At 50.8% G+C, this 12,814-nt stretch overlaps 1 protein-coding gene across 1 annotated transcript in view; it reads right to left on the reverse strand.

The window, feature by feature from the left end:
- The window catches only part of LOC120941395 (SCO-spondin-like), a 210,291-nt gene that overhangs the window by 137,420 nt on the left and 60,057 nt on the right, over positions 1-12,814 (reverse strand). Inside the window, exons 28-34 of the mRNA XM_040354735.1 lie at positions 11,523-11,753; positions 7,963-8,133; positions 5,766-6,014; positions 5,491-5,613; positions 3,543-3,646; positions 3,228-3,459; positions 1,972-2,124 (exon numbers count right to left, since the gene is read on the reverse strand). Coding sequence (XP_040210669.1) covers positions 1,972-2,124; positions 3,228-3,459; positions 3,543-3,646; positions 5,491-5,613; positions 5,766-6,014; positions 7,963-8,133; positions 11,523-11,753 — 1,263 coding nt within the window. The remainder of the gene's footprint in view (positions 1-1,971; positions 2,125-3,227; positions 3,460-3,542; positions 3,647-5,490; positions 5,614-5,765; positions 6,015-7,962; positions 8,134-11,522; positions 11,754-12,814) is intronic.

Genomic DNA, 12,814 nt, shown 5'->3' on the forward strand with positions numbered 1-12,814 from the left:
CAATGGATGACGACAAAGAGGGATATGATCCTTATGGATGATGATGAGGGATGATGAGGGATGATGAGGGATGATGATGATGAGGGATATGATCGCCATGAAATGGTCCAAAGAGTAAACTTTATGCAGCTTTATTCACTTTAAGGTCATTACAGTTGACATGGGGAACTCTGCTTCTGGAGGAAAAGAGGTTTAACTTCAAAATACAGAAATGCATCCTAATGCCCCGTACACACCATCACTTTATGTGATGAAAAAAAAACGACATTTTCTGTGAAGTAAAAAATGACGTTTTTGAAACTTCAATTTTCAAAGACGAAGTTGCCTACACACCATCGTTTTTCTCACAATGTTCTAGCAAAGCGAGGTTACGTTCTCACCACTTTTTCCATTGAAGCTTGCTTCATAACTAGCTTCTGGGCATGCGCGGGTGAAAAAACGTCGTTTTAAACGACGTTTTTGCTACACACGGTCAATTTCTGTGAAGTCAAAAACGACGTTTTGAAAAACGACACATAAAATTGAAGCATGCTTAAATTTTTTTTGGTCGTTTTTTAGAAGACATAAAACGACGTTTTCCCCCACACACGGTCAATTAAAGTGACGTTTTTAAAAACGTCATTTTTTTTCATCACATAAAACGACCGTGTGTACGCGGCATTAGAGCTGCGACTACGTGGCATAGACTTCTTCAGGAATTAGGTCTGGCCAACTCAATTCTAAGGCAGGCAAATTGGACAATGTTTTTTAAAGGTTTCCTGCCTCTTCTGAATCAACTGCATTTCCTTAACCACTTGACCACTGGGCACTTAAACCCCCTTCCTAACCAGACCAATTTTCAGCTTTCGGTGCTCTCACAATTTGAATGACAATTACTCAGTCATACAACATGCCTATCTGAAATTTTTGTCCTTTTTTTCCCACAAATAGAGCTTTCTTTTGGCGGTATTTGATCACCTCTGCGTTTTTATTGTTTGCGCTATAAAAGAAAAAACACTGAAAATTCTGTAAAAAAAATAAAAAAATCTTGTTTCTGTCATATTAGCGGGTATTGCAGGAGTATTAGGGGTATTGCAGAGTATTGGGGGTATTGCAGAGTATTGTGGGGTATTGCAGAGTATTGTGGGTATTGCAGAGTATTGGTGGTATTGCAGAGTATTGGTGGTATTGCAGAGTATTGGTGGTATTGCAGAGTATTGTGGGGTATTGCAGAGTATTGGTGGTTTTGCAGAGTATTGGGGGTATTGCAGAGTATTGGGGGTATTGCAGAGTATTGGAGGTATTGCAGAGTATGGGGGGTATTGCAGAGTATTGGGGGTATTGCAGAGTATTGGTGGTATTGCAGAGTATTGGGGGTATTGCAGAGTATGGGGGGTATTGCAGAGTATTGGGGGTATTGCAGAGTATTGGGGGTATTGCAGAGTATTGGTGGTATTGCAGAGTATTGGGGGTATTGCAGAGTATTGGGGGTATTGCAGAGTATTGGGGGTATTTCAGAGTATGGGGGGTATTGCAGAGTATTGCACAGGGAGGGAGGGATGGATCTGTGACTGCATTTGTCACAGATCCAGCCCACAGCAGCTGCTGGTGCTTCCGCTCTCCCCCCTCTCCTCTCACACTGTACCGATCGGTACAGAGACGAGAGGGAGGAACCGGTTTGTTTACAAGTGATCGCTCCGTCATTTGACAAAGCGATCACGTGGTAAATGGCCGCTATCAGCGGCAATTTACCACGATCTGTGATGCGCCGGGTCTTCTAGACCCGGCGCTCACGGATGATTCCGGGAGCGCGCCCCAGGGGGCGCGCGAGAGGAGGATTCTGGGAGGACGTCCCAGGGACGTCCTCCCAGAACAACTCGACCGCGCTGTAGATGTATTTTGTTTATGGCGCGGTGGCAAAGAGGTTAAGATTGCGCTTGATTAGAAAATGATTCGCAGAATCCTCCTCACCAACGCCTCAACCCATCTTACCAATCTCCAGAGATACAGGTGAGGATTGTGGAAGCTCAGAGCAGTGGCGCCCCCGGTTTTGTGGTGGAGTGCACTCCCTTCGGCGGATCACCACCCCGCTGCAGTCTTGGGTACAGTTTGACCACGTTGTCCATTCAGTCCAGGAACCGTCCACTGCCAAGAGACAACGAGGACAAGAAGAGTCAAAGAATGGCAGATGTCATCTATAAGGAACAATAAAGCTCATCTTACCCCATCTGCCCTTCCAGACACTAAATGAATAAAGGTGTCAGACCCCGGGCTGTACCCCATCGACCCTTCTAGACACTAAATGACTAAGGGTGTCAGACCCCGGGCTGTACCCCATCTGCCCTTCCAGACACTAAATGACTAAGGGTGTCAGACCCCGGGCTGTACCCCATCTGCCCTTCCAGACACTAAATGACTGAGGGTGTCAGACCCCTGGCTGTACCCCATAGACCCTTCTAGACACTAAATGACTAAGGGTGTCAGACCCCGGGCTGTACCCCATCTGCCCTTCCAGACACTAAATGACTAAGGGTGTCAGACCCCGGGCTGTACCCCATCTGCCCTTCCAGACACTAAATGACTAAGGGTGTCAGACCCCGGGCTGTACCCCATCTGCCCTTCCAGACACTAAATGACTAAGGGTGTCAGACCCCGGGCTGTACCCCATCTACCCTTCTAGACACAAAATGACTGAGGGTGTCAGACCCCGGGTTGTACCCCATCTACCCTTCCAGACACTAAATGACTGAGGGTGTCAGACCCCTGGCTGTACCCCATCTACCCTTCCAGACACTAAATGACTGAGGGTGTCAGACCCCGGGCTGTACCCCATCTACCCTTCTAGACACAAAATGACTGAGGGTGTCAGACCCCGGGCTGTACACCATCTACCCTTCTAGACACAAAATGACTGAGGGTGTCAGACCCCGGGTTGTACCCCATCTACCCTTCTAGACATTAAATGACTGAGGGTGTCAGACCTCTGGGCTGTACCCCATCTGCCCTTCTAGACACTAATGGATTGAGGGTGTCAGACCCCTGGCTGTGCCTCATCTACCCTTCTAGACACTAAATGATGTCACTGCGCACTTCCAGGTTACCCCAACTGGCGGACCCCGAGCTCTCTATCTGCCATCCACCCTCCTCTGGTCCTTCAATATATTGTGAAAAGCATAAGACGGGGAGAGACAGAGACGAATACGACCATGGGCGCCCCATCAATGACCAGCGGGGGGCACACTCCTTACCTGGACAGGACACGGAGAAGCACTGCTGGTCCTCATTTGGCTCCCCCCTGCACTGCCTCAGGATATCTCCAGTCGGATTGGTGCACACTCTCCTCCTGGTCTGCATGCCGGGACCACATGATTGACTGCATTCGCTCCATCCACCCCATGGGCTCCAGAAACCGCATTCCCCCTCGTCTGCCGCCACCCAACCAGAAGACTCCTCTCCACAATCCGAGATTCCATTACACACCTGAGGACAGAGAAGAGAGAAGATGAAGGACAGGTGGAGGAAATTCCGAGAACCTTCCATGCAAACGACTTTCTTCACTCTACCTGCTTGAACATCAGACATCGTCCATCCGGGCAGGAGTACTCGGGGCAGATGGTGGAGGTCTGATTCTCCTGGAGGGAGGGGGGGACGGTCACCGAAATTCTCTCTACAGGAGGGAGACATCAGTTACAGGTGGATCCATCTCAGAGAGGATTCTGATGATGCAGAATAGGTCAGAACTACAGACCGGATATTAGAGACGAAACACGTAAGGAAGATGCTGAAGAAGCTCCGGTGACCCATTTCGGTTCTCCGGTTACGGGACTCATAATCACAACAACATTGCCTCAACTACATAATCATTTCTCACATACAGGATAGAAGATCGATCACAGTGATCATCTATAATCTACATATTTCCATCTGGAATATAATAGTGTACTATAGCAATGCCATGCCAGGGACCCCTCCACCATCCCCACTTCTCAACACTGACCCCCACTTCTTAACACCAACCCCCCATCCCCACTTCTCAACACCGACCCCCCCACCCCACTTCTCAACACCGACCCCCCCACCCCCACTTCTCAACACCGACCCCCCATCCCCACTTCTCAACACCGACCCCCCCACCCCCACTTCTCAACACCGACCCCCCATCCCCACTTCTCAACACCGACCCCCCCATCCCCACTTCTCAACACCGACCCCCCCACCCCCACTTCTCAACATGCCCCCCCACCCCACTTCTCAACATCAACCCCCCACCCCCACTTCTCAATACTGACCCCCAATCCCCACTTCTCAACACCAACCCCCCATCCCCACTTCTCAACACCGACCCCCCATCCCCAATTCTCAACACCGACCCCCCCTCCCCACTTCTCAACACCGACCCCCCTATCCCCACTTCTCAACAGGTAACTCCCCCCATCCCCACTTCTCAACACTGTGCTATTGCCAGGAACATCTTCTGCATCTCACCATCAACATGGACCTCCCACCCACATCTCACCAAAATACCACCACCAGGGAACTCCCCCATCCCACCACCATACCACCAATGGGGACCCCCCCTCCTCCCCACATTTCAGCAGAATACCACCACCAGGGACCCCACCATCCCACCACCATACCACCACCAGGGACTCCCCCATCCCACCACCATGTCACCACTGGGGACTCCCCCATCCCACCACCATGTCACCACTGGGGACTTCACCCATCTCACCACCATGCAACCACCAGGGAACTCCCCCTCTTCCCCACATTTCACCACTATACTGCCACCAGGGACCTCTTTCCAAGATCTTACCCCCTCTACAGCATTTCACCCCCATACCATTGCCACAGATCTCCTCCCTACATCTCACCACCAGGGAACTCCCCATATCACCACCATACCACCACTAGGGAACTCCCCCTCCTCCCTACACTTCACCACCAAACCATTACCAGAGTCAACATCCCACCCCACCCCCCATCTTTCCACAAAACCATTACCAGAGTTACCAACCTATCCCCCCCATTTTACCACTAAATCATTACCAGAGTCACTAATCGCCCCATCTCACCATCAAACCACTACCAGAGTCACCAACCCCCCTTCCCCCATCTCACTACCAAACCATTACCAGAGTCACCAACCCACACTCCCATCTCACCCCAATTTCACCACCATACCATTACTGTACCAGAGTCACAAAACCAACCCCCCCTCATCTCACCATCAAACCATTACCAGAACCACTACCCCCCCCCCCATCTCACCACCAGACTGTTACCAAAGTCACCAACCCACCCCACCCCCCATCTTTCCACCAAACCATTACCAGAGTCCCCCCCCCGTCCCCCCCCAATCTCACTACCAAACCATTCCCAGAGTCACCAACCCACCCTCCCATTCCACCAACCCTCACCCTCCATTTCACCAACAAATCATTACTAGAGTCACCACCCCACCCCCCTTATCACTACCATCCTACGCCTAGGGAACACCCCAAATCTCACCGCATGTCTTCTCATCCTCTCCCTGTGGACAGTCCGGAGAGCCATCACATACCACAGAGATGTTCACACACATCCTGTTAGCGCAGATGAAGTGCCCGGGACAGGGCGGGATCTGAGTGGAACCTGCCAATAGAAATGTACAGAATAGCACCAATCCGGAACCTCCAGGATTACTGTGATTGGTCAGGACATGGGGCTCAGACTCTTCCGTTATTACATTTTTTTCACAATTTTATGCTGGGATGTCACTATAATATCATGGTCATGTGACTTACCGCAGTTGTCCATGCTCTCGTCTGATTGGTCGCGGCAGTGTGGGACCCCGTCGCACAGTTGGCTGTACCCCACACACTCCCCGCTCAGCGAGCACTTGAAGTGGTCCAGATCGCAGCTCCTGTTACAATCGTCTTCATCGCTGCCGTCCATACAGTCCACCTCGTTATCGCAGAGCCAGCCACGGGGTCTGCATTCGCCACTGCCACAGCGGAACTCATAACGGCCACAGCGGAAGACGGATGCACCGCCTAGGGTAGCAAAAACGGGAAACCATTACAATAGATCCTTCTTAGTCATAGATAATGAGGAGAAGGGGGTAGCACCATCCCTCCTGTATGGGGGCATGTCAGTTCAACAGGGAGAGTCCGGGCAGCTTAATGATCCCGGAAACTCCAAGTTCAGCACTCCCCCCTCTTGCAGCGCCGCCGGATTCTCCCTCCCACCGGCTGTCAGCTGCTGCAGGGGGGAGCCACAGGGGGATCAGTTCCAGTAACTGCACCCCAGTAATAAGTTTACTATGCTTCAGTTTGTGAATAAAAAGTTAGGTTTAAAGGTTAGGGTTAGGGCTAGGGTTAGGGTTAGGTTTAGGGCTAAGATAAAGGTTAGGGTTAGGATAAGGGTTAGGGTTAAGGTAAGGGCTATGGTTGGGGCTAGGGTTAAGGTTAAGATAAAGGTTAGGGTAAAGATTAGGGTGAGGGCTAGGGTTAGGGTTAAGATAAAGGTTAGGGCTAGGGTTAGGGCTAAGATAAAGGTTAGGTTAGGGTTAAGTTAAGGGATAGGGTTAAGATAAAGGTTAGGGCTAGGGTTAGGGTTAAGATAAAGGTTAGGGTTAGGGTTAAGATAAAGGTTAGGGTTAGGGCTAGGGTTAAGATAAAGGTTTTGGTTAGGTTTAAAGATTATGGTTAGGGTTTCCCCTTAAAGAATAAGACTAGGACTCAGGAATTGGAATAGGGACCTCCCCCAGAGGTCAAAGGTCAGAAGGCGGGGTTCCAGAGGTCAAGGGTCGGGAGGCGTGGCTGACCCACCCCCACCAAAGTGTACCGCCTACCCCAAATAAGTTGGGGAATGAACAAGTTGGGGAAAGTACAGAGCAGCTGAGGCTTAAGGATTGGGGATCCGTGTCCTCATTCTCTTTCTCTAACATAAGTCTTTAGACTCCTGATATTTCACCAAAGTTCTCCCCTCCCCCACACTAAGTTTATTAAAAATGTAAAAAATTTCAAGTCAAATAAAATTGTAGATAATAATAAAAAAAAAGCATAGCTAAGGGCTCATTCACACAGGTGCGGTGGGTGGTGTGTCCGTGTGGCTGGAGCCATAAACCTGCACCCACACATCTACCCAGGCTGGGGGGGGGGGTGTCAGGTAGGCTGTATGGTGCCCCATGATGGGGGGGGCCTATCAGGTAGGCTGTATGTTGCCCCATAATGGGGGGGCCCTATCAGGTAGGGTGTATGGTGTCGTATAATGGGGGGGCCCTATAAGGTAGGCTGTATGGTGCCGTATGATAGGGGGCCCTATCAGGTAGGGTGCCATATAATGGGGGGGCCTATAAGGTAGGTTGTATGGTGCCGTATGATGGGGGGCCTATCAGGTAGGGTGCCATATAATGGGGGGGGCTATAAGGTAGGTTGTATGGTGCCGTATGATGGGGGGCCTATCAGGTAGCCTGTATGGTGCCCCATGATGGGGGGGCTATCAGGTAGGCTGTATGGTGCCCCATGATTTCTAACAGCAGCCCTGCTGAGGAGCGTCTGATCTGTTCTATCGTCGTATTATAAAGACTCAACCAATGAAATGTTTCCCATGTTCAGTGATGTCATAACATTACCCAACATATATGTAGTACAGCGCCACTCTTGTCGTGTAGCAGCGGGGTTCTGGTTTAAATCCCCTCAGGAACACCAACAGTATGGAGTCTGAGAAGGTGCCAACCAGGTGCTCCTAAAATCCCATTCCTGACTCCATCTCCTTCCACCAATCCTGACCTCGGAACATGTGTGTCTATATGTCTGGGCCCTACAGAAATGTCCGTGTTCTCCGTACAATATCCTCATCATGTGTGACCGACTGCCAACAACTAAACTCACAATACAATATACTGTACACGACGGTCATCGATGGCGTCACCAAAGAGACCGAATAATCCAATTGTTCTAAAATAAAACTGGAGATAAATAAATGCAGGAAGGTCACCTGGGGTTGTGCTGTGTGTGGACGGCGTTGGCTCCGGGTGCAGCGGGGAACAATCTTCCATCTCCTCATCCGATCCATCTGTGCAATCGGGTGTCCCGTCACAACGCCTCTGTCTTCTGATACACAACCCATCTCTGCAGACCCAGAACCCAGGAGGACACGTCCCTGACCCTACAATAATAAAGAGATAGAAGCTACACAGGAGCCAACAATGACTACTACTAAGACCGGAACCCAGGAGGACACGTCCCTAACCCTACAATAATACAGAGATAGATTCTACACAGGAGCCAACTATGACTGCCACTAAGACCCGGAACCCAGGAGGACACGTCCCTGACCCTACAATAATACAGAGATAGGAACTACACAGGAGCCAACAATGACTACTACTAAGACCGGAACCCAGGAGGACACGTCCCTAACCCTACAATAATACAGAGATAGATTCTACACAGGAGCCAACAATGACTGCCACTGAGACCCGGAACCCAGGAGGACCCGTCCCCGACCCTACAATAATACAGAGATAGATTCTACACAGGAGCCAACAATGACTACCACTAAGACCGGAACCCAGGAGGACACGTCCCCGACCCTACAATAATACAGAGATAGGAACTACACAGGAGCCAACAATGATAGACCAACCACCACTAAGACCCGGAACCCAGGAGGACACGTCCCCGACCCTACAATAATACAGAGATAGATTCTACACAGGAGCCAACAATGACTACTACTAAGACCCGGAACCCAGGAGGACACGTCCCTGACCCTACAATAATACAGAGATAGGAACTACACAGGAGCCAACAATGACTACTACTAAGACCGGAACCCAGGAGGACACGTCCCTAACCCTACAATAATACAGAGATAGATTCTACACAGGAGCCAACAATGACTACCACTAAGACCCGGAACCCAGGAGGACACGTCCCTGACCCTACAATAATACAGAGATAGGAACTACACAGGAGCCAACAATGACTACTACTAAGACCGGAACCCAGGAGGACACGTCCCTAACCCTACAATAATACAGAGATAGATTCTACACAGGAGCCAACAATGACTGCCACTGAGACCCGGAACCCAGGAGGACACGTCCCCGACCCTACAATAATACAAAGATAGATTCTACACAGGAGCCAACAATGACTACTACTAAGACCGGAACCCAGGAGGACACGTCCCTAACCCTACAATAATACAGAGATAGATTCTACACAGGAGCCAACAATGACTACTACTAAGACCGGAACCCAGGAGGACCCGTCCCCGACCCTACAATTATACAGAGATAGATTCTACACAGGAGCCAACAATGACTACCACTAAGACCCGGAACCCAGGAGGACCCGTCCCCGACCCTACAATAATACAGAGATAGATTCTACACAGGAGCCAACAATGACTACTACTAAGACCGGAACCCAGGAGGACACGTCCCTAACCCTACAATAATAAAGAGATAGATTCTACACAGGAGCCAACTATGACTGCCACTAAGACCCGGAACCCAGGAGGACACGTCCCTGACCCTACAATAATACAGAGATAGGAACTACACAGGAGCCAACAATGACTACTACTAAGACCGGAACCCAGGAGGACACGTCCCTAACCCTACAATAATACAGAGATAGATTCTACACAGGAGCCAACAATGACTGCCACTGAGACCCGGAACCCAGGAGGACCCGTCCCCGACCCTACAATAATACAGAGATAGATTCTACACAGGAGCCAACAATGACTACCACTAAGACCGGAACCCAGGAGGACACGTCCCCGACCCTACAATAATACAGAGATAGGAACTACACAGGAGCCAACAATGATAGACCAACCACCACTAAGACCCGGAACCCAGGAGGACACGTCCCCGACCCTACAATAATACAGAGATAGATTCTACACAGGAGCCAACAATGACTACTACTAAGACCCGGAACCCAGGAGGACACGTCCCTGACCCTACAATAATACAGAGATAGGAACTACACAGGAGCCAACAATGACTACTACTAAGACCGGAACCCAGGAGGACACGTCCCTAACCCTACAATAATACAGAGATAGATTCTACACAGGAGCCAACAATGACTACCACTAAGACCCGGAACCCAGGAGGACACGTCCCCGACCCTACAATAATACAGAGATAGATTCTACACAGGAGCCAACTATGACTGCCACTAAGACCCGGAACCCAGGAGGACACGTCCCTGACCCTACAATAATACAGAGATAGGAACTACACAGGAGCCAACAATGACTACTACTAAGACCGGAACCCAGGAGGACACGTCCCTAACCCTACAATAATACAGAGATAGATTCTACACAGGAGCCAACAATGACTGCCACTGAGACCCGGAACCCAGGAGGACACGTCCCCGACCCTACAATAATACAAAGATAGATTCTACACAGGAGCCAACAATGACTACTACTAAGACCGGAACCCAGGAGGACACGTCCCTAACCCTACAATAATACAGAGATAGATTCTACACAGGAGCCAACAATGACTACTACTAAGACCGGAACCCAGGAGGACCCGTCCCCGACCCTACAATTATACAGAGATAGATTCTACACAGGAGCCAACAATGACTACCACTAAGACCCGTCCCCGACCCTACAATAATACAGAGATAGATTCTACACAGGAGCCAACAATGACTACTACTAAGACCGGAACCCAGGAGGACCCGTCCCCGACCCTACAATTATACAGAGATAGATTCTACACAGGAGCCAACAATGACTACCACTAAGACCCGGAACCCAGGAGGACACGTCCCCGACCCTACAATAATACAAAGATAGATTCTACACAGGAGCCAACAATGACTACCACTAAGACCCGGAACCCAGGAGGACACGTCCCCGACCCTACAATAATACAGAGATAGATTCTACACAGGAGCCAACAATGACTACCACTAAGACCCGGAACCCAGGAGGACACGTCCCCGACCCTACAATAATACAGAGATAGATTCTACACAGGAGCCAACAATGACTACCACTAAGACCCGGAACCCAGGAGGACACGTCCCCGACCCTACAATAATACAGAGATAGATTCTACACAGGAGCCAACAATGACTACTACTAAGACCGGAACCCAGGAGGACCCGTCCCCGACCCTACAATTATACAGAGATAGATTCTACACAGGAGCCAACAATGACCACTACTAAGACCGGAACCCAGGAGGACACGTCCCCGACCCTACAATAATACAAAGATAGATTCTACACAGGAGCCAACAATGACTACCACTAAGACCCGGAACCCAGGAGGACCCGTCCCCGACCCTACAATAATACAGAGATAGGAACTACACAGGAGCCAACTATGATATCCTGACTTCCACTAAGACCCGGAACCTTCTTCGGCTCCCATGTGGACACCCCCCAAAAAATCAGATATAGAAGATAAAATACTTGGTACAGAAATGTGAAGGGGCCATCCAAGCAAAATCCGACCCCCTCCCTGTCCTGGAATGCCATTGGTTGTTTTCGTAGATTGGACCGACTTACCTGAGCAGACGGCCTCATCTGTTCCATTGGCGCAGTCGCTGAGACCGTCGCACACCTTCCCCCTCGGCACGCACAGCCCGTCTGGACACTGGAACTGGCTGGTCTGGCAGAGGCAGCCTCTCTCGTCGCTGAGGTCCCCGCAGTCGTCATGGCCGTCACAGCGGTGGACATAGGGGACGCACTTTCCCAGCGAGCATTGGAAGTGCGCGGAACTGCAGCCTGGGGAGCAGCCTAGATGGTGGAGACAGACAGAAGAGGACAATTGATTTCATGGCGGGCGGAGTTCCACCTCTCTGATCTCAGTGACGTCAGATGATGGGCGGAGTTCCACCTCTCTGATCTCAGTGACGTCAGATGAAGGGCGGAGTTCCACCTCTCTGATCTCAGTGTGGTCAGATGAAGGGCGGAGTTCCACCTCTCTGATCTCAGTGACGTCAGATGAAGGGCGGAGTTCCACCTCTCTGATCTCAGTGACGTCAGATGATGGGCGGAGTTCCACCTCTCTGATCTCAGTGACGTCAGATGAAGGGCGGAGTTCCACCTCTCTGATCTCAGTGCGGTCAGATGATGGGCGGAGTTCCACCTCTCTGATCTCAGCGCGGTCAGATGAAGGGCGGAGTTCCACCTCTCTGATCTCAGTGACGTCAGATGAAGGGGCGGAGTTCCACCTCTCTGATCTCAGTGACGTCAGATGATGGGCGGAGTTCCACCTCTCTGATCTCAGTGACGTCAGATGATGGGCGGAGTTCCACCTCTCTGATCTCAGTGACGTCAGATGAAGGGCGGAGTTCCACCTCTCTGATCTCAGTGCGGTCAGATGATGGGCGGAGTTCCACCTCTCTGATCTCAGTGCGGTCAGATGAAGGGCGGAGTTCCACCTCTCTGATCTCAGTGCGGTCAGATGATGGGCGGAGTTCCACCTCTCTGATCTCAGTGCGGTCAGATGATGGGCGGAGTTCCACCTCTCTGATCTCAGTGCGGTCAGATGAAGGGCGGAGTTCCACCTCTCTGATCTCAGTGCGGTCAGATGATGGGCGGAGTTCCACCTCTCTGATCTCAGTGCGGTCAGATGAAGGGCGGAGTTCCACCTCTCTGATCTCAGTGCGGTCAGATGATGGGCGGAGTTCCACCTCTCTGATCTCAGTGCGGTCAGATGAAGGGCGGAGTTCCACCTCTCTGATCTCAGTGCGGTCAGATGATGGGCGGAGTTCCACCTCTCTGATCTCAGTGACGTCAGATGATGGGCGGAGTTCCACCTCTCTGATCTCAGTGCGGTCAGATGATGGGCGGAG

Source organism: Rana temporaria, chromosome 5 (genome assembly GCF_905171775.1).
Source record: "Rana temporaria chromosome 5, aRanTem1.1, whole genome shotgun sequence".
NCBI classification, from domain to species: Eukaryota; Metazoa; Chordata; class Amphibia; order Anura; family Ranidae; genus Rana; species Rana temporaria.